Here is a 26,092-nt window from a genome sequence, read left to right as displayed (position 1 = left end):
CACAAAATACAGCATTTGCAGTCATTAAATGGGTTATTAGATCTGGTGTTGCGGTAGTCCGGTTAGGTGACAAGCGAGGCCCTTGTTTGGGGGGGGGGGGGGGGAAGTTTCAGTTATTCCTGGTCCCTCTGATTCTGAGGACAGTTATCCCTTATCCCTAAAAGTACCTCTGTTTGAATTTTGCCTACACACAAATAGTAAATCCCGATAGAAATTTCACAGCAAATGGACTAAATGTCTAGCTCATGTTTTCCTTAAGTTTGAGTATAACTGATGGCATACCTCAGAGGTTGATCTTGTAGTAGTGTAGATTCCACTCCATAGAGAATTGCAGCACTACTAAACACTTTTAAAATGTTTGTAGGTCACTTTGATCTGCAGAATCTGTTACCTGTTTCAGTACAGAATATCCCTGCCGCACTCGAACTGTGATTATATATAATTTTCCTTATGGTGGTCTTCAGTTTAGTGTCAAAAAACAATTCTCTTTTGCTTTGGTTATGCTTTACTTCATCTGGTTTACTTTTAATGGAAAAAAGCACGTTGATTTCAAACAAAAGTAACACGAAAACGAGAACAAATTATCCTACTCTTGACGCATAGGACAGCTGTTGCTGCATGCATCATATAGAGAGGCCTGGAAGCAGCATGCAACCCAAATTGCGCATTGATGACGCTTACTACTGACATAAGTGTATTTTCTACGAGTTCAGATTGGTGGTTCATTTAAAATGTTTCAAATAGATAAAAGACCATCACAGTTTTATACACAACTAAAGCAGTTTTGAAAACAAGGCCAAAAAAAAATATTGAATGCAATTGAAACTCGTGGCCTCTGTGATACCGGTGGAGTGCTCTTTTAAACCAGCTGAGCTATTAAACTGGGGGCCGTCATATGTGGATTCGTAATATACCCGTGAAAGATGAGTGATGAAAGAAAATATCATGGTATGAAAATTAATATACGTGAACTGCGAAATAAAGATTAAATAGATGGAAGATCCTCGCAGTTATATACACAAAAGGCCAAATTAGTTGTGAAATAAAGGCTAGAAAAAATAATCCACACAATAACGGCTCCCAGTTGGCTTAGTAGCTCAGGTGGTTTGAGCGCTGCACCGACATCGCAGAGGTCATGGGTTCGAAAGCTCTTTCAGGCTTTCTTTTCGCAACTTCTTGAGTTGATGTTTCATGTATTTAATCTTTATTCCACAGTTCACACATGTACCACATATGTATATTCTCTTTTATTTGAAAATTTTTGCTCTCCATCGTAGTTGGATATAGAGGAAAATTTGCTTTTGGTGTAGCTGAACGTTAGTAGAGGGAAGACATAGTCAGAGCAGTTTTTGCTTTTGGCTGATCGTCTCCCAGATCTAGATGAAATTGGCGAAATAAAGTCACATTCTACTGTGCATTCGGTCGAACTCTTCTCTTTCCTCTCTGTTGCCTCAGACCAGTCTTTGGGTCACAAAAATAACCATCACATGGCTCATGGCTCCAATAAATACATGCCGTAACTTCATGCAGAACTTTTACAGAAGCCATGTTATTGAGAACGAAGAGAGCACTTGAGTGACGTGGAACCAGCTACACTCCATGTGGTTACGTACTTTAAGTCCTCCAGGAGAACAGCGGTGAATTGAGAGAACCCTGGGAGCATAGATTTTTCGTTTAACATGGTTTAACTGGTGACGACGGATAACCGACCTCGGGTAAACACAGGTGCTGTAAATCATCAGCAAATGTGAAAAAACAAAACCAAAAACAGACAAAGCATGAGTAAATTATGCCAGTTGGGATTTTTGAAATGTTATGTTTAATTTCATATCAACTACAAACAAGTTATCCCTCATCCCTAAAACGTAACCCCCTAACAGGGCCTCACAAGCCGACTTATTTGGGATGTACACAAGTAAATGTAAACGTAAACCTAAAATAAGAATTAACCTGTCGTGTCGTTTTGCTTGTTTGTTTTTTATCTGCTCAGTTTCTGTTGACTAACATTTACATCTAACTTTGACATTTTTTTTACTTAACATTAATTTACTGCGCATGCAAACGTACACCCATAACGAAGGCACATCTCGGTCACGAACAGTATCATATTAATATTAAGTACTTTGAATTATATCATTACAACGTCGTGGAATGAATTAGTACTTTTGACTGAATTATTTCCTCACTTTCTCTCCTCTTCAGCATCTTGGTCCGGTACTTTCCGTGAGTCTGTTGACAGCAATAAGTATCGATCGGTACATGACATTCGTGAAGCAGGAATTCACATGCAGCCAAAGATCATGGTTTCTGAAACCAGCATGGTTGATCTTCTTTGCCTGGGTGTACGGTACAAGTCAAAACCTTCCTGTATTCCACTCAGCTGTTGTGATTCCTATTAATTTTAATAACAGTACAGGGTACTACTGCACCACTACACAGGCAAGTACATTAGCAAGGAGGATCTACCTGTTTGCCTCACTTTTGCTTGGTTTTGTGATTCCCTTTGCAGTTATGATGGTATCATACTATCGTGTAATAAGAGTTGTATGGACCAGAAATACGAGACTTGCTGCTTGTGTGACCTCCGAATCTAACCCTTCAATCAGAAATTCACAACTCTTGGAGCAATCAAGAAAAAGAGTTCTTCGTGTGTTGCTGATTGTTGTCATTTGCTTCGTAACTTGCTGGCTGCCGTTTGCTGTCTACCATGGAATCTTGGAGCGACATCTCAAAAAGTATCCTAACCCCATGGACGCAGCACGACTTATTACCTATGGTGCGGGCATAGCCAACTCAATGTGCAATCCATTTATTTACTATTTCAATATTGGAGGAAAATCATTAAATTCTATGAAAAAAAATTTCCTCGAAGTAATGGGACTGAGAAAAAAAAGAACATCTCCACAATCTGCTGCGAGAGGCGAGAACTTGCCATCCCCTGCCAACCACAATATGATGGAGTTAGCCTTTGGGATCCCAAACAACATTGCTTGTACTATAAATACTTTCACAATGCAAAGCCACAAATGTGTTAAATGTATAAATACCAGATTGTAAACAGTTTAGATTATAAGTGTCAGGCTTGGACGGTGAAATTCCAGGCCCGAAGGTCGGTCAGTTGACAAGATCGGGTCAAACAGGTGCTGCTGGAACATTTGGTTGTTAGTTTTGTTCAACTCATTAATATTACCAGTCAGCGGTGTACATAGTGCAATAGATTAGAGCGTTACTGAAACGGGGTATTAGTTATAAAGCAAATTCTGTTTGGCGATTTCTTAGTGCACTACGTGTCCACTTGCTTCAGGCCCTAAAAGAGTAGCAATCGCCGATACAATTTTTTCCACTCGAAAAAACCACTGAATAACGACAAGAAGGGATTTCTTAGTAGAAAGCCACGCATCACGCCTCAAAATGATAACGAGAACGCGCACTCTTTCTATAACATATGTATTATGTATTTTATCGGGAAATTATATCATGTATTCCTGTTTTAACGTTAATTAATTCCGCCAAGAGCCGATGGTTTGGAAAAAAATAATAAGAAAAAAAATATATAAACGGCTTGCGCTGTTGCGTGGCTCAGAAGTTTTATTTTAATTTCCTTCCTTCGGTTTCACGTAAAGTACACATCAACAACACTTGGATGTAAATGTCCCCGCCTTAGAATTCTTAGAGCTTGTGCTTTAGCAAATGTGTTTTCGACTGACACAATCAAAAAGGTAAAATTGACATCAGTAACCAGGTAATACGAAAATGTTTGACCAAACCTCTAACAATCTATCAATCTATCACTCATAGACAGGATGTTTTCAGGCGATGGGATGGTTTGGACGCCCCCTCCCCCTCCCCCTTCACCACCCTCCCTCCTACCCCACGGGCATTGCATGCGTTTTTCAAAACCACTGAAGAGCTTTCGGGGCCGCAAAGAATTTTTATTATCCCTTTTATAAATGTTACTGGTACGCTTCGATAGAGCTGCCATCATCTTCGTTTGTAAAAGCGAGCGCGATCTGGGTAGAGTGTCAACTAACCACCACTCTAGGTTTAGATACTCTCCCCAGATCGCGCTCGCTTTTACAAACCAAGATAGAGGCAGCTCCATCGAAGAGTACCAGTCTCGAAAATCCCACGGAAAAATAGGGGGACTGTGAACAGTCTAACAGGCGACATAAAGCTATTATTTGGTAGAGCGTTCAAAAACTTTAGGCCGCCCACTAAGCATGTCATATCTTGAATGATGAAAATTAACATTTTTAGAACCAACGCATCGCCATTGTGACGGCCACAATAGGTAATATAACTGCAATTCCGCTGCCATTTGTGCCAGTTATCACAAGATGAGTGCCGTCATAGTTAGTAGGAAGGTACATTATGATCCATGAACAATCATCGCACAAGAATCATATTGCTTATCAATTTGTAAATTCCGCCCTACACGCCGCTTACATTTTTGGAGTTTTTTAGATATTACCTGTCCGAAAGTGTTGTATGTGTTACAGACGCAAAGGTGAATCGACAATGCGAACGACTGCAACAAACGGTGAACCAGGTGACATTCGTGGAAAACAGGAACACGTAATTTATTAACATGTGCCACATGCGCTTAAGATCATCAAAACTATAAGTCAAAACAGTTAAATACAAATGTTCAATCGCTTATCTGCCTGGTTAGCTTCCAAGTAGTCTTAAAGGTAGAAGAACATCCATCAGAAGGAGCAGGGCGGAGAAAAATCCTCAGCGAAAGTCTTTTCTCATCTAAACAACCACATGTTCTATTCTTATCCTCCGTGCATGTGCTTCTGCTTAATGCCTGTATATGGGCATTGGAAAAGTTACATAATAAATGCGCGTGACTTGACAACAACTGCATGTTACATAAATGGAAGTGTGAGCCTCATAACATATGATTTGACAATATTGTTAGACAAGATTATCCTCGCAAATATAACCCTTCCCGCCAGTTCCAATCAACCTCAGCCACGTAAGTTCTTTCGTTTTTACCACGTTCATGATCACGATTTCGATCAATAAATAAGTTTAATTCTGTCAGAGAGTATGGACTATTAAGCTTTGCTTGTTATACTGCCCTATCTCGGCTAAGACTTAAAACATCGGTCGAGGTAGCAGAACAAGATGTGTCAGCTACAGCCAGCGCTTCATTATGTACAGACGTCCATTTAATAAAATTTATAAAACAGTTTCAGTTGTTTACATGAAAGGTGTTCAAAACCAGCTAATGGAAAATGATTTTAGTGATAATTCTGACGGAAAAGGGGAGAAACCAAGGCTTGACGAAACAATGTAAGGAGAGCAATATAAAAATTACAAGGAACATTTCTATTTTTTACAATGAACACTCTCGGCAAAAATGCAAGAGACATTATACGTTGAATAACATTATAAAACAGCATACTACAACGAAAGCTAAATAAAGAGCACAACCTTCGTGCGTGTTGCTCACCTTATCCGTGGATGACTATGGACATTACATTCATGAAAGTTTGCGAAATGGTCCATCAAGAGAATGCCATTTTCTTTAAAGACAGGAGAGTAGAGATGAGTTTGGAAATCTACCCATCGGGTTTGGAGAAATGAATCTGTTGTGTTCCGAGCTTTACTTGTATATTCATTATATCGAGCAAAAGAGTGAGTAAAGCAGCGTCGTTTCACTCCTTGTAAATCTCAATGAACGTCTAGGTTAACCCTTTGACCTCGCTTGGTATGAGCGTAATACAACTTTGCTGCACTTAGCGATATTAGAGACGGACATTAAATATTGGGAGTGGAATGGTTATACTCATGGCTCATGGAGTTGCCTTAAGGTCTACTATGCGTCTACCCCACATTGCTGCCTTTAACCTTCTGTCTCAGCCAATTTAGCTCCTTGAAAATTTGCAGCGGGCTTTCTTTGGTTTGGAGAATTTGATAGTGACTGTGGGGAGCCATTTTGCACACTCTTGAACTCACACATTTCTGTGTGATGGCAATTAAATGCCGGTCAAGTTATTTTGAATTTTGCTTCGCTGCGTCTCACAGTTTATATTTACATTCAACGCAGCAAATTAAAAATATCTCATAGGAAGTCATAACTCAGGGATCGAGGAATCTTGTGAAGGTCCACACAAAAAATAACACGATTCCGCCTGAGCGAGAATAGAACAAAATAAACGGAAACAGTGCATTTATTACGTAACTAGCAAGTCAAGAATTGTTTTTCAGTTTACGGTTCAACTCGTTTAGAGGCCTAAAATAAACATCATTTACATAACTGAATTAACCGTTCGGTTAAACCTGCGTAGCGGCTAAAATCAAGTGTAATGTGTAACGTCTTTGTGGAAATGTGTTACAAAGCTTATTAAATAATTCCAATTTTAACAGACGAAAACCAGTTTCGAAGACAATGAATACAACTTAGGGAGCTGGTCATAATAAGTTTGTTCGAAGAGGACCCACCTTGTCAGGGGTAGGTGGTTATCAAAGACACCACCTATCTCATGAACATCATCAACAAAATTTTATTGGCTTTAAAATTTAAAATTACAAAGAAATATTCAGATAGCAAGAGTCCACATTATTAAATAAACAAGAAAAGTGAGGTTTGAATCTCATTGTCATCTTTTACTGCTGGATAGAGGGGTGGCTATGCTATAAAAAACACCATCTTTTGAGGTTGAGGAAAGATAAGATAAGAAACCTTTATTTCAATACGGTAACTCCTTTAGTTTTTGTACAAGATAAAAACTGCTATTCATAGAGGCCCTATACAATAAACTAAATTGAGTGGAAATAATAATGATAATTAAGTACAAATAAAAAAAGCTATAAAAGGCCTTATAAAGTAAAAATACTAAAAATCTAAATCTTATATATTACAAATTCTGGTTAAAAATTACACAGCCATGATAAAGAAAGGCATTCTTTCGTACACTCTAAATTTACAGACGGGAGTCTAATTATATTTTATCACTGCTCCTTGTCCTTCTGAACAATACATCCCTGTTATAATTAAAATAGTGCAAAAAGAACTGTGGACAGCGATTGCATAAACATTTATTAACTGGATTGCGTACATGTCAATCACGCCTTTTCTCCAGTTACGTAACCTAAGAAATGTAGTTACATAACCTAACGAAGCAGTCTGCAGGCAAAGACCGCCATCTATTTTGTGGTTTGGTGGTTACTGTTTGAGTATAATAGTTTTAATTAACCACTTCCCTTAAACAATTTATGACATGCACAGCAGGATACGGCCGTCACAATCAGTGTAGGCCGTTTTATGACGTCAGTCCAATAAAGCGAATATACCAAAATCACGAGACTGAAGATCTGTGGAAAGGCGATCATAATTTTGGCCAGGACCCTCTGCAAGTTGAACTTTTGGTGAAATTTAAACGCGGCGTTAATTCATCACTTGCGGGAGTCAAACCGAGAGTAGTTGGCAATATGCAACAATTGGTGCAGAAAACCACATGGGATGTTCAGAGTAATGCATTTGTCATTGCGCTAGCGTTGTTAGGTAAGTGACAGCTAGATATGGACAATGTGTTCCAGTCACGGCCAGTGTTCCGTACGAATTCTAAAGCCCATCGCATACGACTCAGTAATACGCAACATTTGCTATACAACCTCAAAGTTAGTGTATCTAACCTAACAAATGATTCGTAGCGGACAATGTGGCTATGTAAATGTCATGTTGGCTGAGTGTTCAACGAAGCAAATCAGGTGGTTGGAGTATGGTTTTTATCACTGAACAACTGAAAACGATCAGCAAGCAATTTTTAAGTACTAAAGAGTCGACAAACAACGAAAGATTCTCTGCTAGCAGAATATGCGTTCCTTTTTTTTAAGCCGGTGAGATTTAAAATCCTAAACTACAACATAAATGTGCGGAAGCGCCTGAGTCTGTGGAGAACCATAGGTTCAAAGGAAATCAGTTAGTAAGATCAAAATTTGTGATACTTACCTGATATTTATTCCGCTCAAAATATAGTTCGTTTAATCCGCTAGTCGAGCTGTATAAAAAATTTTTAAGACAGTGACTGAATTCTTTATTCTGCTTCACAGGCTATTTAAATATCCTGTCCAGCTCACGGTTTGCGTGCAAATAATAATACCAATGCCTATAGTAAAAGTTTTCGATTTATCGAGAAATAAACTCATACACTTTTCGGAGCTGAGAACATTTGTTGATGGCCTTTGATATAACGCCTGGTTTCGTTTCTTTAATGAAAGTGGCAACGAAAGAGAAAACCTGTCTTGACTGTCGATAAGAGTTATTTTTATCCAGAACGGAATTCGATTCAGCTGGAGTCGGCGAACTGTTAAAAAGGGACTAAAACTTTTCCATATTGGCCGTTTTAATGAAATAGTTGCAAACTATTGATCGGTAGAGACCTAGCATTAGAAGTACATAATTTTGTTTTTGTACGGTCCATACAACAGTCTTATTCGTGATATCATTTCTGGTGCTTTTTGTTTATTAAGTGATCAAAATTAAACTAAATTAAATTACAATTAAATTAGTATTTAAGTTGATAATAATGTTGAACGTCAGCCGACGTTGTACGAAAACAGTTCTCCGATCTTGGAAAGAAAATCAGCAGTGATCTACGCCCAGTGTCAGTTACAAGAAAGAAAATTGCCGATGAGATCAAAGTGACAGAAGCCAAGACACCTCTCGTTAATCAACAACCTTTTTCAGGGCATTAATGAACACAAGCATTCTGCTATTGGGAAACACTTACGGGACATACACAATTAAAGGATTAATGATCAGCGTAAACAGTCAATTTACCATTCTAAAGAAATGCCGTGGAAAGTTCGATTATCTAATCTACGAAATGCTTTTCATCAAAGACAAGAATCCCAAACTGAACACGCAATCTGACTCTTTTAAAGCAAAACTATTTACCTCATGCCAAATTGTGATTTTAATCACATGCAGCTATACCTTTCGCACACTTTTCTCTACGTAACTACCCGCATAATCGCACTTACACAACTTTGAAATCAGGTGACACGGAGTCATCGAAACCGCAGTCAACATTATAATCGCTTGCTTTCAGTTCAAATTGTTTATCGAAAACCCCCGTTATTAGAAGCTTCAGTCGACCATGAAAAGATGCCAGTTTATCATCAACACTGACTTCTGAGTTAGCACTTCCGCCGATACCCTCTATGACGTGAATTAATAATTTAACAATGCGATAGAAAGGGCTGGAATGCGGAATGGCGTAAATAACATATCCGTGCAACATTTACATACAGTCGACTCCCGATAACTCGAACCTTCAACGGAAATTTGTGATTCTGACTACACTATCACGAAACATTCAATGTGAAATAGTTTATTGAGGAATGGTCAGTCAGTCATCCGACAACAACAATGTGTCCTAACATATACTTATTACAACAAACAACATGCTATAAAGTCTGACTTGAAAAGCTTGAAAAATTAAGTGTACCACGCCAGATACGAAAAACCACTAAAAAACCACTCTTTAGATGTGGCCAAAAAATATGTGGAAACGTATTCCCCATCTAATGCAGCGGCACAGAACCTCGAGGAAGAGGTACAAACAAACCCATAACTCCATAGGAAAAATTTGACTAAATTTGAAAGCAGCGAACAGGAAGACTGACTGAACTAGAATGATTAATATTCCCCGCTAAAACATTAAATACTCAAAACTCTCCCTTGAGAATACTAAAACCTCTCAATCGTGCCATCAGAATAGTAATTTCTGACTACTTCGTTCCTTAGTCACTCAACCGTCAGAAATTACATTATTCCTATTCATACAGCGTATACATTTTAATCAATTTTAGTCATAGAGAAGTAGAGTGAAAATGAAAAAATATTTGTAAATTATAAATCAGAGCGTATTAAACGCAACGTGAAACAAAACATATGCACTGAAGTTAAATGTGCCCTAAACCAGCAAAACCTAAACTGGACTGGCACGTTTTGTGTAATGCAAAAAAGACAAACAACATACGACTGCTTCAAAATAAATTCAATGTTTTGGACTACAGTACTGTCTGCTTTGACCTGTCACGTCTTGACAAACATGGTTCGAGTTGTCAAGGGTAAAATTATATAGAAAATGACCTGAAATGAAACGAAAATTGCTTCGAGTTAGCGGGGGGATCGAGTTATCGAGTGTTCGAGTTACCGAGGGTAAAATTATAGTAAATGTATGACGGAAATCCAGGGGAAATCGATGTTGGTTCGAATTAGGGCGAGGTTCGAGTTATCAAGAGTCGGCTGTACTACCAGTTCTGAAAGAGCTCAGAGAGCTGGAGTGTGACAGACTATCAAATTTTCAAGACGTACTTCAATAGCTCGGGTTTGGGATGACAATTCCGACTGACCTTTGACTCCATGTTAACATTTTCAAAGTTGTGTAACGCAGATATGGAGTCATCAAAATGTCAGCCAACAAAATTATCTTTTGTTTTTATTTTAAACTGTTTATGGAAAACCTCCGTTTTTAAAAATTTCCTTGTTTGGAATAAGACCCGTTTGTTTATGTCCAAATTTTTCTCCGCGTTTTTCGACTGACCTACTCTCTATTAATTCAATAAAAATATAGTTTTCTCATTTTCTTTGTATTTACCTTTTCGATACTTTATTATTGGCCACTCATCACGAAGTTGATGCCTGAAGTCGTATGACGAGTAAATGCACATTTATGAGCAAAGAGAACAAATTTGACCGCGCTGCGAGTACGAGCTAAAAGGCTCTTCGAAATTTCTTTCCAAACAAAGTTCAGTGTGCTGTCTTTTACCAGTAAAGGTTACTTTCTTGCAAGTGAGTTCGGCATCTTCATGAAATTTGAAAATAATTAGCCTATCAGAATTCCGTAAAAACTAGTAGCTACGAAAACACGAAAAAAATATAGCTACGAAAGCTGTTGAAAATCAAGCAATTTTTTAAAAATATTTATTTCCTTCGTCCTTAGGGTTTGAGCCAAAGAAGCTCTACATCGTCACTCTAGAAAATTTTGAGAGCTAACCTGGAACTTGATCACCGACGGTTTCAACTTGAGAACGGGCGCGTGGCTGACACTGAAATATTTCACAAAATTCTTGTCGCTGCTTCCATACGTGCCATCCGATTTTATCTTTTTGTACTCCCCTTTCTTCCTTCTGCTTGAATTTCGAAAACTAAGAATATCAACTAGGAAGGTGCGAGTAGATCAGCAAAAGCGGGCGAACTCGTCGGCCACGGAAATTGGAAGTCAAATGATACTTGTGTATAGACTGCAAGCAGTCCCTTTCTGGTCAGTCGAGAGGGTGCGCTCATAGCGCAGCGAGACTGGAACGAAGAGAAATAAACGAGAAGAGACTTGGGGAGAGGAGGGAAGGAAAGGGACTGCGCTCTTATCTGTAACAAACGCGTTCGAATTTCCCGTTGCACAAGCAACGGAAAATTCCGATTGGTCCATAAACAATAGCTGCTGTCAGACAAGTTTGATGTGTAATTGACTTCTTCACACGTTTGGATGTCAACATTTCAGATCACTAGGAAAATGACTTCAGTCGTGAAAGAGAGTAGCAGCGATGTCTTCGTAAATTTAAGCGATCAATTCGGCGGCTTAAGTCTCAAAGAGGAACAGAAGCTAGCAGTAGAAGCGCTTTTGTCGGGAAAAGAGGTAATGGCCGTTCTTCCCACTGGTTTTGGAAAATCCATTAAATATCAAAGCTTCGTAAATTAGGAAGTGGATTTCCCGGTAATAGCGAAAAAGTTTGCCAACACGGCTTCGATTGTGGTTGTTGTTCCGCTTTGCAGTATTATCGAAGACCAGTTGCAGTCGAATGACTTTGGTTTAAAAGCAACTGCCTTCGAGAAGATCCCAAAATTATTAAAAGGCATTGGTGCCAACAAGTACAATGTAATTTTCGCATCAGCGGAACAAGCTTTGTCGGCAGATATTATAAACAACAGCTTTCCAGTTGTCTTCCGCCACGTTCTTAATTACACCTTGGGCGTTTGTGTCGCCGATATCTTTTACTCTGGAAGAAGAAGAAAAATTCAAATGCACCACAACTTCTAGAGATTTTGGCTTTTCAAAGAAGCTCGGATCAATGCCCAAGCTCGGCGATTCTTCCTTTTTTTCGCTTCTAATGTTCTAATCATGGAATAACAATGCGGAGTTGTTATTTATTAGCTGTCATTTTAACTGGATTTTTAATGGGTAACGAATTGTGGGCGGAGTTACCCTTATTGCATCTGTTACAGCTGAGAGCGCAGTCCCTTTCTTTTCCTCTCCCCTTTTTCCCGCCCCTCCCCAAGCCCCCCCCCCCCCCCCCCCCGCTCGTTTGCTCCAGTTTTTTCGCGCTCGACTATTTCGCGCGACCTTTCGACTATCCAGAAAGGGACTGCTTACAGTCTAACTTGTGTAGCAACCGTGAAACTTAGCAACAAGAAAGGCAAATGGACCCTTCAAAAATTGCTTACGAAAAAGATGTCTCTATATTAAAATTAGATGTTTTCTTTTCCAAAGAAATCCTATTGTTTTTTGAAGGATTCATATTCGTCATTGGGCTGGTTGGTAACGGCATTGTGATAGCAGTTGTCACAACCCTGCGCCGGCGAGCACAAAACTCCTCCAAGTCCTCTGTTCAGCTGTTTCTCCTTCACTTGGCCATCTCTGATCTGATGGTGTGCCTGCTGTCCATTCCGCTGACCTTCTTTACTAACTTTCACTACCCCACTGAGTACCACACAAGAGACAGTAGCCTGTGCAAGTTAAAGCGATTCATGCAGGTACAATACACACAATATACAGCATTTGCAGTCATTAAATGGGTCGATATGCAATAGATCTGCTTTTGCGGTAGTCCGATTAGGTGACAAGCGAGGCCCTTGTTTGGAGGGGAGGGGGGGGGGGGGGTCAGTTATTCCATGTCCCTCTAATTCTGAGAATTCTGAGGACAGTTATCCCTTATCCCTAAAAGTACCTCTGTTTGAATTTTGCCTATACAAAAATAATAAATCCCGACAGAAATTTTTCAGCAGATGGACTAAATGCTAACTCATGTTTGAGTATACCTAATGGCATACCTTAGAGGTTGATCTTGTACGTAGTAGTGTAGATTCCACTCCATAGAGAATTGCAGCACTACTAAACACTTTTAAAATGTTTGTAGGTCACTTTGATCTGCAGGATCTGTTACCTGTTTCAGTACAGAATATCCCTGCCGCACTCGAACTGTGATTATATATAATTTTCCTTATGGTGGTCTTCAGTTTAGTTTCAAAAACAATTCTCTTTTGCTTTGGTTATGCTTTACTTCATCTGGTTTACTTTTAATGGAAAAAAGCAGGTTGATTTCAAACAAAAGTAACACGAAAACGAAAACAAATTATCCTACGGTTGACGCATAGGACAGCTGTTGTTGCATGCCTCATATAAAGAGGCATGGAAGCAGCATGCAACCCAAATTGCGCATTGATGACGCTTACTACTGACATAAGTGTATTTTCTACGAGTTTCAGATTGGTGGTTTATTTAAAATGTTTCAAATAGGTAAAAGATCATCGCAGTTTTATACACAACTAAAGTAGTTGTGAAAACAAGGCCTGAAAAAAAAATATATTGAGTGCGATTGAAACTCGTGGCCTCTGTGATACCGGTGCAGTGCTCTTTTAAACCAGCTGAGCTTTGAAAGATGAGTGCATGAAAGAGAATATGTATGAAAATTCATATACGTGAACTGCGAAATAAAGATTAAATAGATAAAAGATCATCGCAGTTATATACACAAAAGGCTAAATTAGTTGTGGAATAAAGGCTGGAAAAAAAAAATCCACACAATAACGGCTCCCAGTTGGCTTAGTAGCTCAGGGCCCAGTTGCTCGAAGCATGGTTAGCGCTAACCCGGGTTAAAAACCATGACAGCCTTGAGGTTTTAATACCTCTTAACCAATGGTTAGCGCTAACCATGCTTCGAGCAACTCAGCCCAGGTGGTTTGAACGCTGCACCGGCATCGCAGAGGTCATGGGTTCGCATGCTCTTTCAGGCTTTCTTTTCGCAACTTCTTGAGTTCATCTTTCATCTATTTAATCTTTATTCCACAGTTCACACATATGAAGTTTCATATGTATATTCTCTTTTATTTGAAAATTTTTGCTCTCGCATCGTAGTTGGATACCGAGGAAAATTTGCTTTTGGTGTAGGGGAACGTTAGTAGATGACATAGTCAGTGAAAGCAGTTTTTGCTTTTGGCTGATCGTCTCCCAGTTCTAGATGAAATTGGCGAAATAAAGTCACATTCTACTGTGTATCTGGTCGAATTCCTCCTCTGTTGCCTCAGACCAGTCTTTGGGTCACAAAAATAACCATCACATGGCTCATGGCTCTAACAAATACATGCGGTAACTTCAGGCAGAACGTTTACAGAAGCCATGTTATTGAGAACGAAAAGAGCACTTGAGTCACGTGGAACCAGCTACACTCCATGTGGTTACTTTAAGTCCTCCAGGAGAACAGCGGTGAATTGAGAGAACCCTGGGAGCATAGATTTTTCGTTTAACTGAACTGGTGACGACGGATAACCAACCTCGGGTGAACACGAGTGCTGTAAATTATCAGCAAAAGAGCAAAGCAAAACCAAAACAGAAAAGGCATGACCAAATTATGCCAGTTGGGATTTTTAAACTGTTATGTTTAATTTCACATCCACTATAAACAAAACAATTTTTACCCTTTTTTTTATGATATACAAGGAATTCAAAGTTATTGTCAATTATCCCTAAAACTAACTCATTTATCTCTAGTCCTTGAAATTATTTTGCCAGTTATCCCTCATCCCTACAACGTAACCCCTAACAGGGCCTCACAAGCCCACTATACTGAGATGTAAATGTAAACGTAAACCTAAAGTAAAAATCAACCAGTCATGTCGTTTTGCTTGTTTGTTTTTCATCTGCTCAGTTTCTGTTGACTAACATTTACATGTAACTTTGACATTTTTTTGTATTAACATTCATTTACTGCGCATGCAAACAAATACCCATAACGAGGGCACATCTTGGTCACGAACAGTATCATATTAATGTTAAGTACTTTGAATTATATCATTACAACTTCGTGGAATTAATTGGTACTTTTGACTGAATTATTTCCTTACTTTCTCTCCTCTTCAGCATCTTGGTCCGGTACTTTCCGTGAGTCTGTTGACAGCAATAAGTATCGATCGCTACATGACATTTGTGAAGCAGGAATTTACATGCAGCCAAAGATCATGGTATCTGAAACCAGCTTGGTTGATCTTCTTTGCCTGGGTGTACGGTACAAGTCAAAACCTTCCTGTATTCCACTCAGCGGTTGTGATTCCTATTAATTTTAATAACAATACAGTGTACTACTGCACCACTACACAGGCAAGTACATTACCAAGAAGGATCTACCTGTTTGCCTCACTTTTACTTGGTTTTGTGATTCCCTTTGCAATAATGATGGTATCATACTATCGTGTAATAAGAGTTGTATGGACCAGAAATACGAGACTTGCTGCTTGTGTGACCTCCGAATCTAACTCTTCAATCAGAAATTCTCAACTCTTGGAGCGATCAAGGAAAAGAGTTCTTCGTGTGTTGCTGATTGTTGTCCTTTGCTTCGTAACTTGCTGGCTGCCGTTTGCTGTCTACCACGGAATCTTGGAGCGACATCTCAAGGAGTATCCTAACCCCATGGACCCAGCACGACTTATTACCTATGGTGTGGGCTTAGCCAACTCAATGTGCAATCCATTTATTTACTATTTCAATATCGGAGGAAAATCGTTAAATTCCATAACAAAAAATTTCCTCGAAGTAATGGGACTGAGAAAAACAAGAATATCTCCACAATCTGCTGCAAGAGGCGGGAACTCGCTATCCCCTGCTAACCACAACATGATGGAGTTAGCCTTTGGGATCCCAAACAACATTGCTTGTATTACAAATACTTTCACAATGCAAAGCCACAAATGTGTTAAATGTATAAATACCAGATTGTAAATTTAGATTATAAGTGTCAGGCTTGGACGGTGAAATTCCAGGCCCGAAGGTTGGTCAGTTGACAGGATCGAGTCAAACAGGTGCTGCTGGAACATTTTGTTCAACTTATTAATATTACCAGTCAGCGGTGTACATAGTGCAATACATTAGAGCGTTACTGAAAGGGGGTATCAGTTATAAAGCAAATTCTGTTTGGCGATTTCGTGTCCACTTGCTTCAGGCCCTAAAACAGTAGCGATAGCCGAAGCAATTTTTTTCACTCGAAACAACCACTGAATAACGACAAGGAGAGATTTCTTAGTAGAAAGCCACGCATCACATTTCAGAATGATAACGAGAACGCGTACTCTTTCTATAACATATGTATTATGTATTTTATCGGGAAATTATATTATGTATTCCTGTTCTAACGTTAATTAATTCCGCCAAGAGCCGATGGTTTGGAAAAAAATAATAATAAAAAATAATATAAACGGCTTGCGCTGTTGCGTGGCTCAGAAGTTTTATTTTAATTTCCTTCCTTCAGTGTCACGTAAAGTACACATCAACAACACTTAGATGTAAATGTCCCCGCCTTAGAATTCTTAGAGCTTGTGCTTTAGCAAATGTGTTTCCGACTGACACAATCAAAAAGGTAAAATCGACTTTAGTAACCAGGTAATACCAAAATATTTGACCAAACCTCTAACAATCTATCAATCTATCACTCATAGACAGGACGTTTTCAGGCGATGGGATGGTTTGGACGCCCCCTCCCCCTCCCCCTTCACCACCCTTCCTCCTACCCCACGCGCATTGCATGCGTTTTTCAAAACCACTGAAGAGCTTTCGGGGCCGCAAAGAATTTTTATTATCCCTTTTATACATATTACTGGTACGCTTCGATCGAGCTGCCACCATCTTGAATTGTAAAAGCGAGCGCGTTCTGGGTAGAGTGTCAACTAACCACCACTCTAGCTCCCCTCGGTAGTTTCGACACTCTCCCCAGATCGCGCTCGCTTTTACAAACCAAGATAGAGGCAGCTCCATCGAAGAGTACCAGTCTCGAAAATCCCACGGAAAAATAGGGGGACTGTGAACAGTCTAACAGGCGACATAAAGCTATTATTTGGTGGAGCGTTTAATAACTTTAGGCCGTCCACGAGGCGTGTCATATCTTAAATGATGAAAATTAATATTTTTAGAACCAACGCATCGCCATTGCGACGGCTACAATAGGTAATATAACTGCAATTCCGCCGCCATTTGTGCCAGTTATGACAAGATGTGTGCCGTCATAGTTAGTAGGAAGGAACATTATGATCCATGAACAATCATCGCACAAGAATCATATTGTTTATAAACTTGTAAATTCCGCCCTACACGCCACTTACATTTTTGGAGTTTTTTAGATATTACCTGTCCGAAAGTGTTGTATGTGTTACAGACGCAAAGGTGAATCGACAATGCGAACGACTGCAACAAACGGTGAACCAGGTGACATTCGTGGAAAACAGGACCACGTAATTTATTAACACAACATGCGCTTGAGATCATCAAAACTATACTGAGCCTATACAGTTAAATACAAATGTTTAATCGTTTATCTGCCTGGTTAGCTTCCAAGTAGTCTTTAAGGTCGAAGAACATCCATCAGAAGGAGCAGGGCGAAGAAAAATCCTCAGCGAAAGTCTTTTCTCATCTAAACAGCCACATGTTCTATTCTTATCCTCCGTACATGTGCTTCTGCTTAATGCCTATATATGGGCATTGGTTAAATGCGCGTGACTTAACAACAACTGTTACATAAATGGAAGTGTGAACCTCGTAACATATGATTTGACAATATTGTTAGACAAGATTATCCTCGCAAATATAACTTTTCCCGCCAGTTCCAATCAACCTCAGCCACGTAAGTTCCGTTTTTACCACGTTCATGATCACGATTTCGATCAATAAATAAGTTTAATTCTGTCAGAGAGTATTGACCATTAAGCTTTGCTTGTTATTCTGCCCTATCTCGGCTAAGACTTAAAACATCGGTCGAGGTAGCGGAACAAGATGTGTCAGCGCTTCATTATAGTGTACAGATGTCCATTTGGTAAAATTTACAAAACAGTTTTATTTGTCTCATGAACATTATCTCATGAAATGATTACCAACAAAATGTTACTGGCTTTAAAATTTAAATTGAAAAAGAAATATTCAGATAGCAAGAGTCAGCATTATTAAATAAACAAGAAAAGTGAGGTTTGAATCTCATTGTCATTTTTTACTGCTGGATAGAGGGATGGCTATGCTATAAAATCAACATCTTTTGAGGTTGAGGAAAGATACGCTAAGAAACCTTTATTTCAATAGGGTAACTCCTTCAGTTTTTGTTCAAGATAAAAACTGCTATTCATAAAGGCCCTATACAATAAACTAAATTGAGTGGAAATAATAATGATAATTAAGTAAAAATAAAAATAGCTATAAAATGCCATACAAAGTAAGAACCTAAAAGTCTAAATCTGATTGAAAATTCTGATTAAAAATTATACAGCCATGATAAAGAAAGGTATTCTTTCGTACATTCTAATTTTACAGACGGGAGTCTAATTTTATCACTGCTCCTTGTCCTTCTGGACAATACATCCCCATTATAATTAATTAAAATAGTGCAAAAAGAACTGTGGACAGCGATTGCATAAACATTTCTTAACTAGATTGCATACATGTCAATCACGCCTTTTCTCCAGAGTTATGTAACCTAAGAAATGTAGTTACATAACCTAACGAAGCAGTCTGCAGGCAGAGACCACCATCTATTTTGTGGTTTGGTGGTTACTGTTTGAGTATAATAGTTTTAATTAACCACTTCCCTTAAACAAGTTATGACATGCACAGCAGGATACGGCCGTCACAATCGGTGTAGGCAGCGATTATGACGTCAGTCTAATAAAGCGAATATACCGAAATCACGTGACTGAACATCTGTGGAAAGGCGATCATAATTTTTGGCAGAGTCCAGGAACCTCCGCAAGTAGAACCTTTGGTGAAATTTAAACGCGGCGTTAATTCAACACTTGTGGGAGTCAAACCGACAAACCTGGCAATATGCAACAATTGGTACAGAAAACCACATGGGATGTTCAGAGTAATGCATTTGTCATTGCGCTAGTGTTGTTTGGTAAGTGACAGTTAGATATGGACAATGTGTTCCAATAACAGGGTGAAAACCTTAACCAGTGTTCCGCGCGAATTCTAAAGCCCATCGCACACGACTCAGTACTACGCAACATTTGCCATACAACCTCAAAGTTAGTGTATGTGACCTAACAAATGATCCGTAGCGGACACTGTCGTTATGTAAATGTCACGTTGGCTGAGTGTTCAACAAAGCAGATCAGCTTGTTTGAATAACTGAAAACGATCAGCAAGCAATTTTCAAGTACTAAAGACTTTAAGAGTCGACAAACAACGAAAGATTCTTTGTTAGCAGAATATGCGTTCTTTTTTCTAAGCCGGTGAGATTTAAAACCCTAAACTACAACATCTGCGGAAGAGCCTGAGTCTGTGGAGAACCATAAGTTCAAAAATAATCAGTTAGTAACTGAAGGTCAAAATTTGTGATACTAACCTGATATTTATTCCGCTCAAAATATGGTTCGTTTAATCCGCTAAATTGAGCTGTATAAATTTTTTGAATACAATGACTGAATTCTTTATTCTGCTTCACAGCCTATTTAAATATCCTGCCCGGCTCACGGTTTACGTGCAAATAATAATATCAATGCCTATAGTAAAAGTTTTTGATTTATCGAGAAATATAACTCATACACTGCTCGGAGAAAATTTGTTGATGGCCTTAGACATAACGCCTGGTTTCGTTGTTCTAATGAAACTGGCAACAAAAACGAAAGCTTGTCCTGTGTTAAACAATCATTGCGCTAGCGTTGTTAGGTAAGTGACAGCTAGATATTGTTAGATGATAAAAATTGACAATGATGAAAAATATTTAAACGCAATTATTTAAGGTTAAAATAGTTAAAGGAATTTTATTTGGTGTTTGGAGTTATTACAAGTTATATTTCGGTTTTGGGAATATCACAGAAAAAAACCAGTTGACTCGTTATGCATCTCTCTAGAAATAATACCTTGTAGTTCGACTTAGTTATTCTTAATGTGTGATTAACGCATAAATTCTCCTGTCATGAATTCGGTATGAGCAGCTGTACGTTTCCGCGGAAACACTTTTGATCGTAAAAATATTTTCAATTAAGTTTCCTACAAAAGACAACACCTTGTTTACCTTACTTTTTATAAGTTTTTCCTCAACTTGACCTTTAGACGGTTTATTCCAGGAAATTGTTACTGTTCTTATTTTTAGTCAATTTTGGTAGATTTTCTTGGGTTCTTTTTCCGAATTCATGGTAGTTGATGTTCATTTTAAAGATAAATTAAATATATCTAAATAACAATGTCTGTTATTTTAGGGTGTTTTTGAAAGTAAATGCTATGGTCCTAGGGTGATTGTGAAGATAACTATCCATTGTTGTAATTCTGCTATTAGCCACGTACTGAATGTATAATTCGAGCTTTAGGTTTTGTTTACCACGTACTCATTTAATTTATGGAAACGGTTAACCGATCACTTTCGATGAAGAAGGCTAAAACCTTCAACGTATCGACTTCTTGTACAATTTTTAAACAACAACTTTTACTGTTTTTCAGATTACCTTTGTGAAACCTTATTGCATAAGTCTGAACTTTGTAATTTTTATATTGGTCTCCCTGTTTTGTATTGACTGGACAACCTAAGTTTCATGGTGATATTTCTCTAGAAAGATGTCTTTGACTTGGCTAATAGATCGAAGGCACGGATGCAAATAAGATCCTTGCAGCCAATCACAGAAGGCTTGCGTAAGATTTAGTTTGCGTTAAGCAGATGGTTGCCGAGTCAGTATAAAAATGGGTGCCATCTCGTATCAAGAAATGGTCCATTGTAGTGAGTCAAATTCGTCTTCACAAGTCCAAACAAAAGCTTTTTGTTGTTTATTGCGCTTAGGGAATTGTTCCGAGACTCGGCGAAGATGAATTTCAAATCGTCACAAAATTGTCGGCGTGTCAGATTAGCAACACTAGGGGAGAGGGGTTTAGAAAGTTGCGGAAGGTTTACTATTATTGTTTTTTACCCCAAGCAAGAAACCTGGAAATATTAAATTATTTTATACGATTTTGGATCAGTTGATAATAGCGCGCAGCACAACGCCTCAAAACAGTAAAGCTTTTATCGATGGTTTCACTTCAGGTCAAGAGTTGTGAATTTCAAAACTAACTTGTTGCTCGTAAAAAAAAAGGAAAGGAAAGAAAAGGCTTCGTTTATTAAAACTCGCGCTTTGGATTGGAAAAATCGCCCGATTAGACCGTTTGATTGAAAAGGATCAATGTGGTCGTTGTCATTTAGTCTTAAAACAAAAGCATCGGTTGCTAGCGCAGCTCTTAAAGAAGAGGTGTTAGTTTAGAACAATCACCCTTTCACTCGCGACGCGACGCTTTCACCCAATTTGCAAATTTCGAACTCGTGCAGTCATCGGCTATTTTTAATTATAACATAACGCGCGTGCATCCTAATCTAATTCCTATTGGCGTCATCATGGTACATTTCTCAATATACGCACGGCCGTGCGTCCATCCGATGACGTGTGCAAGTCAGATGGGAGAAGCATGCGCGCGCTGTGTTATTAAAAAACTTTTACAGAGAGACAACACTATAAAAAATGTATATTTATAAGAGCTTGAAGCTTAATGAAACGTTAAGATTAAACCGTTATGAGAAACCATTTTCGCCTTTTTTTGTACAGAGAATTTTGTAATTAATCGGGAACAAAACCTGTTTTCTAAGAATTATTTACTTTATTTTCATTATGTTATAAAAGAATTGGTTCATGCTTTTAGCTGTGCGTATATCGAGTTATGGATGCACTTGGGAAGTTTGGAAAGCACTCAAGAAGCTAGAGTTGCTCTCGGCTACGCCTCGAGCAACTCTTACGCTTCTCTCGTGCTCTCCAAACTTCCCGCGTGCATCCATAACTCGATATACGCACGCTAAGCATGAACCAATTCTTAAATTTCCCTCGTGAATTTCGCTATTGTAATAACAGCGAGTTTGAATTTCCCTCCTGAATTAATAAGCCTTTGTTTGGCGCTAAAGCTATTGTTTCAAAATCTCCTTTTATGGCCGTATTTGTGACGCTAAACAAAGAGCATTGTCTTTGAATTTGATCAGCTTTTCTTGATACGCTAGTTTTAGTAGAGAAGTGATCGTTGAGCAGAGTAAGCTGAACTTATGTCAGAGTAATAAAGAAGAGCAACTGAAAAGCTGTTGGATCTTTGTTGACGTGAACCCAGCTAAATCCTCCCCAAAAGTTCCTTCAACAATATGGACAATGTGTTCCAATAACAGGGTGAAAACTTTAACCAGTGTTCCGTGCGAATTCTAAAGCTCATCGCACACGACTCAGTACTACGCAACATTTGCTACACAAGCTCAAAGTTAATGTAGCTTACCTAACAAATGATCCGTAGCGGACACTGTCGTTTTGTAAATGTCACGTTGGCTGAGTGTTCAAGAAAGCAGATCAGCTTGTTTGAATAACTGAAAACGATCAGCAAGCAATTTTCAAGTGCTAAAGACTTTAAGAGTCGACAAACAAAGAAAGATTCTCTGTAAGCAGAATATGCGTTCCTTTTTTTAACCAAGGTGAGATTTAAAATCCTAAACTACAACATCTGCAGAAGACCATGAGTCTGTGGAGAACCATAGGTTCAAAACAAATCAGTTAGTAAGGTTAAAATTTGTGATACTAACCTGATATTTATTCCGCTCAAAATATAGTGTCTGTCCGGTGTGCCTACGTACGTACGTCCGCCCCTCTATGTAAGCCATTGTGAAATGTCACACTCAACCTGTGCGGCAACCCGTGTTTATTCGCCGGGAAGTGGGATGGCTTACTTCTTTTAGAAAACAAACGAGAATTTTGAAGAACACTAATTTCTTGTATTCGTTGAATATGTTGTCAAACTACATATGTCGAGAAAGCAGGCGACTAATAAGCAAATTTGAACCCCGAGAGCGACGAACAAACAGGCGAAATGTCAGTTGAAAACAAACATGTGGTGAGCTGGGTGAGTAAGCAACTCGCAAGTCGCATAGAAATTAAATGCATTTTTAATTTGCAGGCAACTGTCGGTAACTTTCCATATTTAACATACTTCAAATTATACACAAATACTTAAATCGTTGTCATACGACAAATATTCGTGGAAAAATTAATTTTGAACATTTACAGAGCTATTCACAGAGTTATGTTTTGTGTTGGACTTGTGTAATTCATTCGCAGGGCACATTTGTAAACACGCAGTAAACGTTTAAATATTTCCGACCACAACCAAACATTATTTTTCCTGTATTCTCCTTTTGTTAACGTTTACTTATAGACTTGAATTACCTCTGTAGGAGAAATATTCACAGATTTATGAATTGTTTTGAAAATTTTGTACTGGACTTCTCTAATTCATTCGCAACTAGTCGCAGCGCATAAGTTTTGTAAACACGCTCTAATTTTAAATTAAAGCGCTCACTGAAATATTTCGGACCACAACCAAACACTATTTTTTTCCTGTAAATTCCGTTTGTTAACGTTTACTTAGAGACTAGAATTATTTCTGTAGGAGAAATATTCACAGAGTTATGAATTCTTTTGAACATTTTGTGTTGGGCTTCTCTAATTCATTCGCAGCGCATACGTTTTGTAAACACCGCTCTAATTTTAAATTAAAGGGGCAGTATCATGGGAGATCGATGGGAGATATCATGATTTTTGGCCAAAATTCACTAAATTTCAACTTTAAGCACTGTGTTAATTAATTTCTCAATCGCTAATTTAAAGAAATATTAATAGTGATTCTAAGACGAAAGGTTGAACCAAAATATAGTACAACCGGCGATTTTTAGTGTGTTACAACAACAAAATTTGAAAACGTCCGCCAGACGTTTTCAAATTTGAACCCCTCTCTATCTTGGTCATCTGCGGGCAAAAATATCCGTGGATAGTTTCTTTGCATTCTGATAGTCTTTTAATGGAATTTTGTCATTATATCTTCGCTGCTATCAACCGAATAGCGTCTTTCCGATTTTCAATGTGTTACTAAAAATAGCGTGATACTGTCCCTTTAAAGCGCTCACTGAAATATTTTGCGCCACAACCAAACATTATTTTTCCTGTATTTTCCGTTTGTTAACGTTTACTTAGAGACTAGAATTATTTCTGCAAGAGAAATATTCACAGATTTATGAATTGTTTTGAAAATTTTGTGTTGGGCTTCTCTATTTATTCATTCGCCATTCGCAGCGCATAAGCACTCACTGAAATATTTCGGGCCACAACCAAACACTATTTTGCCTGTATTCTTTTCTTAAATTTTAGTTAGAGACTAGAATTATTTCTTTAGGAGAAATATTCCTAGAGTCATTAGTTGTTTTGAACATTTTGTGCTCGTCATTCGCAGTGCAAATTTGTAATCAGTACGTCCTAATTTTAAAGTAAACGTTCAAATATTTCGAACCATAACAAAACATTATTTTTTCTTTATTTCTTTTTTTGTAACGTTTATTATGAGACTATAAATATTTCTGTACGAGGAATATTTACAAAGTAATAAATTTTAAAACAAATATTTTATTTTTTATCCGAGGGGCCAAATTCAACGCGTGGAAACATTACGTGGTAGCCAAATTTTCTCTATAGTAGGCATTTCAAACTTTACACAAATGCATTAATAGTTTCCACAGGAGAAATATTTAAGAGAGAGCGTAATTTTTTCTTCCACAAGTGTTTTATGCTCTCGAACGTCATCGGAATTCAGCAATGTGATCTCGCACGATCAACAAGAACAGCTTATGGTTCAAAACATTTTCCGCTGACGCGTAAAAAGTTTTCTTGATATATATAACTCAAGGCAGGATGAAGAATTTGCAACGTTATTACGTTCATACAATAAGCTTCAGCAGAGTAGCATGTATATAAATGCTATTAAAAAGGAATTGTGGAGCCCCGCTTTTAGGCTTGGCTATATATATATTATTTATCTTTTCGATACCGCCGGCGGTTAGACTACATCTCATCAGTTTCAAAGTTGTGTAAGTCAGACATGGAGTCATCAAAATGTCAGTCGACATTACTATCGCTTGTTTTTATTTTGTTTAGAGAAACTCCACTTTTTTTAAAAAAATGTCCTTGTTTGGAATAAAACCCGTTTGTTTAGGTCCAAATTTTTCTCCGCGTTTCTCGACTGACGTACTCTCTATTAATTCAATAAAAATATAGTTTTCTCATTTTCTTTGTACATTTACCTTTTCGATACTTTATTTATAATTGGCCACTGATCACGAAGTTATTGCATGACGTAGCATGGTAAGTAAATGCACATTTATGAGTGAAGTGAAAAAATTTTGACTGCGATGCGAGTACGAGCTAAAAGGCTCTTCCAAATTTCTTTCCGAACAAAGTTCAGTGTGCTGTCTTTTATCAGTAAAGGTTACTTTTATTCATTTCTTTCTGAAATTCTTACAAGTGAGTTCGGCATCTTGATGAAATTTGAACGTTAGCTCATAGGAATTCCGTAGAAACTAATAGCTACACAAACATGAAAAAAATATAGCTATAGTCTAGAACATTTTGAGAGCTAACCTGGAACTTGATCACCGACGGTTTCAACTTGAGAACAGGCGCGTGGCTGACACTGAAATATTTCACAAAATTCTTGTCGACGCTTTCATGTACATGTCACCCGATTTTATCTTTTTGTACTCGTCTTTCTCCCTTCACCTTGAAATTTCGAAAGCTAAGAATATCAACTAGAAAGGTGCGAGTAGATCAGCAAAAGCGCGAAAACTTGTCGGTCACGGAAACTGAAAGTCCAATTATATTTGTGTAGCAACCGTATAACTTAGCAAACAAGATAGGTAAATGGACTTTTATAAATTGTTTACGAAATAATTGTCTCTACCTGTATCACTTAAAATTAAATGTTTTCTTTTTCAAACAAATCCAATTGTT

General features: G+C 38.2%; 2 protein-coding genes across 3 annotated transcripts; both read left to right on the top strand.

The window, feature by feature from the left end:
* Positions 1-2,187: 2,187 nt before the first annotated feature.
* LOC146462356 (pyroglutamylated RF-amide peptide receptor-like) lies at positions 2,188-3,804 on the top strand (the record flags this gene model as incomplete). The annotated part of the gene is made up of 1 exon (XM_085085816.1): positions 2,188-3,804. A coding segment is annotated over one exon (870 nt), but the record flags the coding sequence as incomplete, so codon positions are not given.
* A 3,490-nt stretch (positions 3,805-7,294) lies between these two features.
* On the top strand, positions 7,295-16,487 carry LOC146462355 (pyroglutamylated RF-amide peptide receptor-like). Of its 2 annotated transcripts, XM_085085895.1 has the most exons (4): positions 7,387-7,516; positions 10,965-11,657; positions 12,531-12,772; positions 15,156-16,487. In XM_085085895.1, exons 3-4 carry the CDS (start codon positions 12,665-12,667, stop codon positions 16,008-16,010), a joined length of 963 nt encoding a protein of 320 aa, XP_084942021.1. In that variant the 5' UTR covers positions 7,387-7,516; positions 10,965-11,657; positions 12,531-12,664; the 3' UTR covers positions 16,011-16,487. The 2 variants fall into 2 exon arrangements, with proteins under 2 accessions (XP_084942020.1, XP_084942021.1); XM_085085894.1 differs by lacking the exon at positions 10,965-11,657 and having other exon boundaries at positions 7,295-7,516.
* Positions 16,488-26,092: the final 9,605 nt, after the last annotated feature.

This window comes from Pavona decussata, unplaced genomic scaffold, assembly GCF_977016875.1.
Source record: "Pavona decussata unplaced genomic scaffold, jaPavDecu1.1 SCAFFOLD_190, whole genome shotgun sequence".
Classification (NCBI taxonomy): domain Eukaryota; kingdom Metazoa; phylum Cnidaria; class Anthozoa; order Scleractinia; family Agariciidae; genus Pavona; species Pavona decussata.
Note: the sequence above shows the minus strand (reverse complement) of the source record. Positions and strands in the feature narration are given on the sequence as shown.

Excerpts from the sequence above, each read along its gene's own strand:
- LOC146462355 (XM_085085894.1), top strand. The coding sequence starts at position 7,444 with ATGCAACAATTGGTGCAGAAAACCACATGGGATGTTCAGAGTAATGCA. Across the intron at positions 7,517-12,530 it reads CATTGCGCTAGCGTTGTTAG|GATTCATATTCGTCATTGGG; the intron begins GTAAGTGACAGC and ends TGTTTTTTGAAG. Across the intron at positions 12,773-15,155 it reads AGTTAAAGCGATTCATGCAG|CATCTTGGTCCGGTACTTTC; the intron begins GTACAATACACA and ends TCTCCTCTTCAG.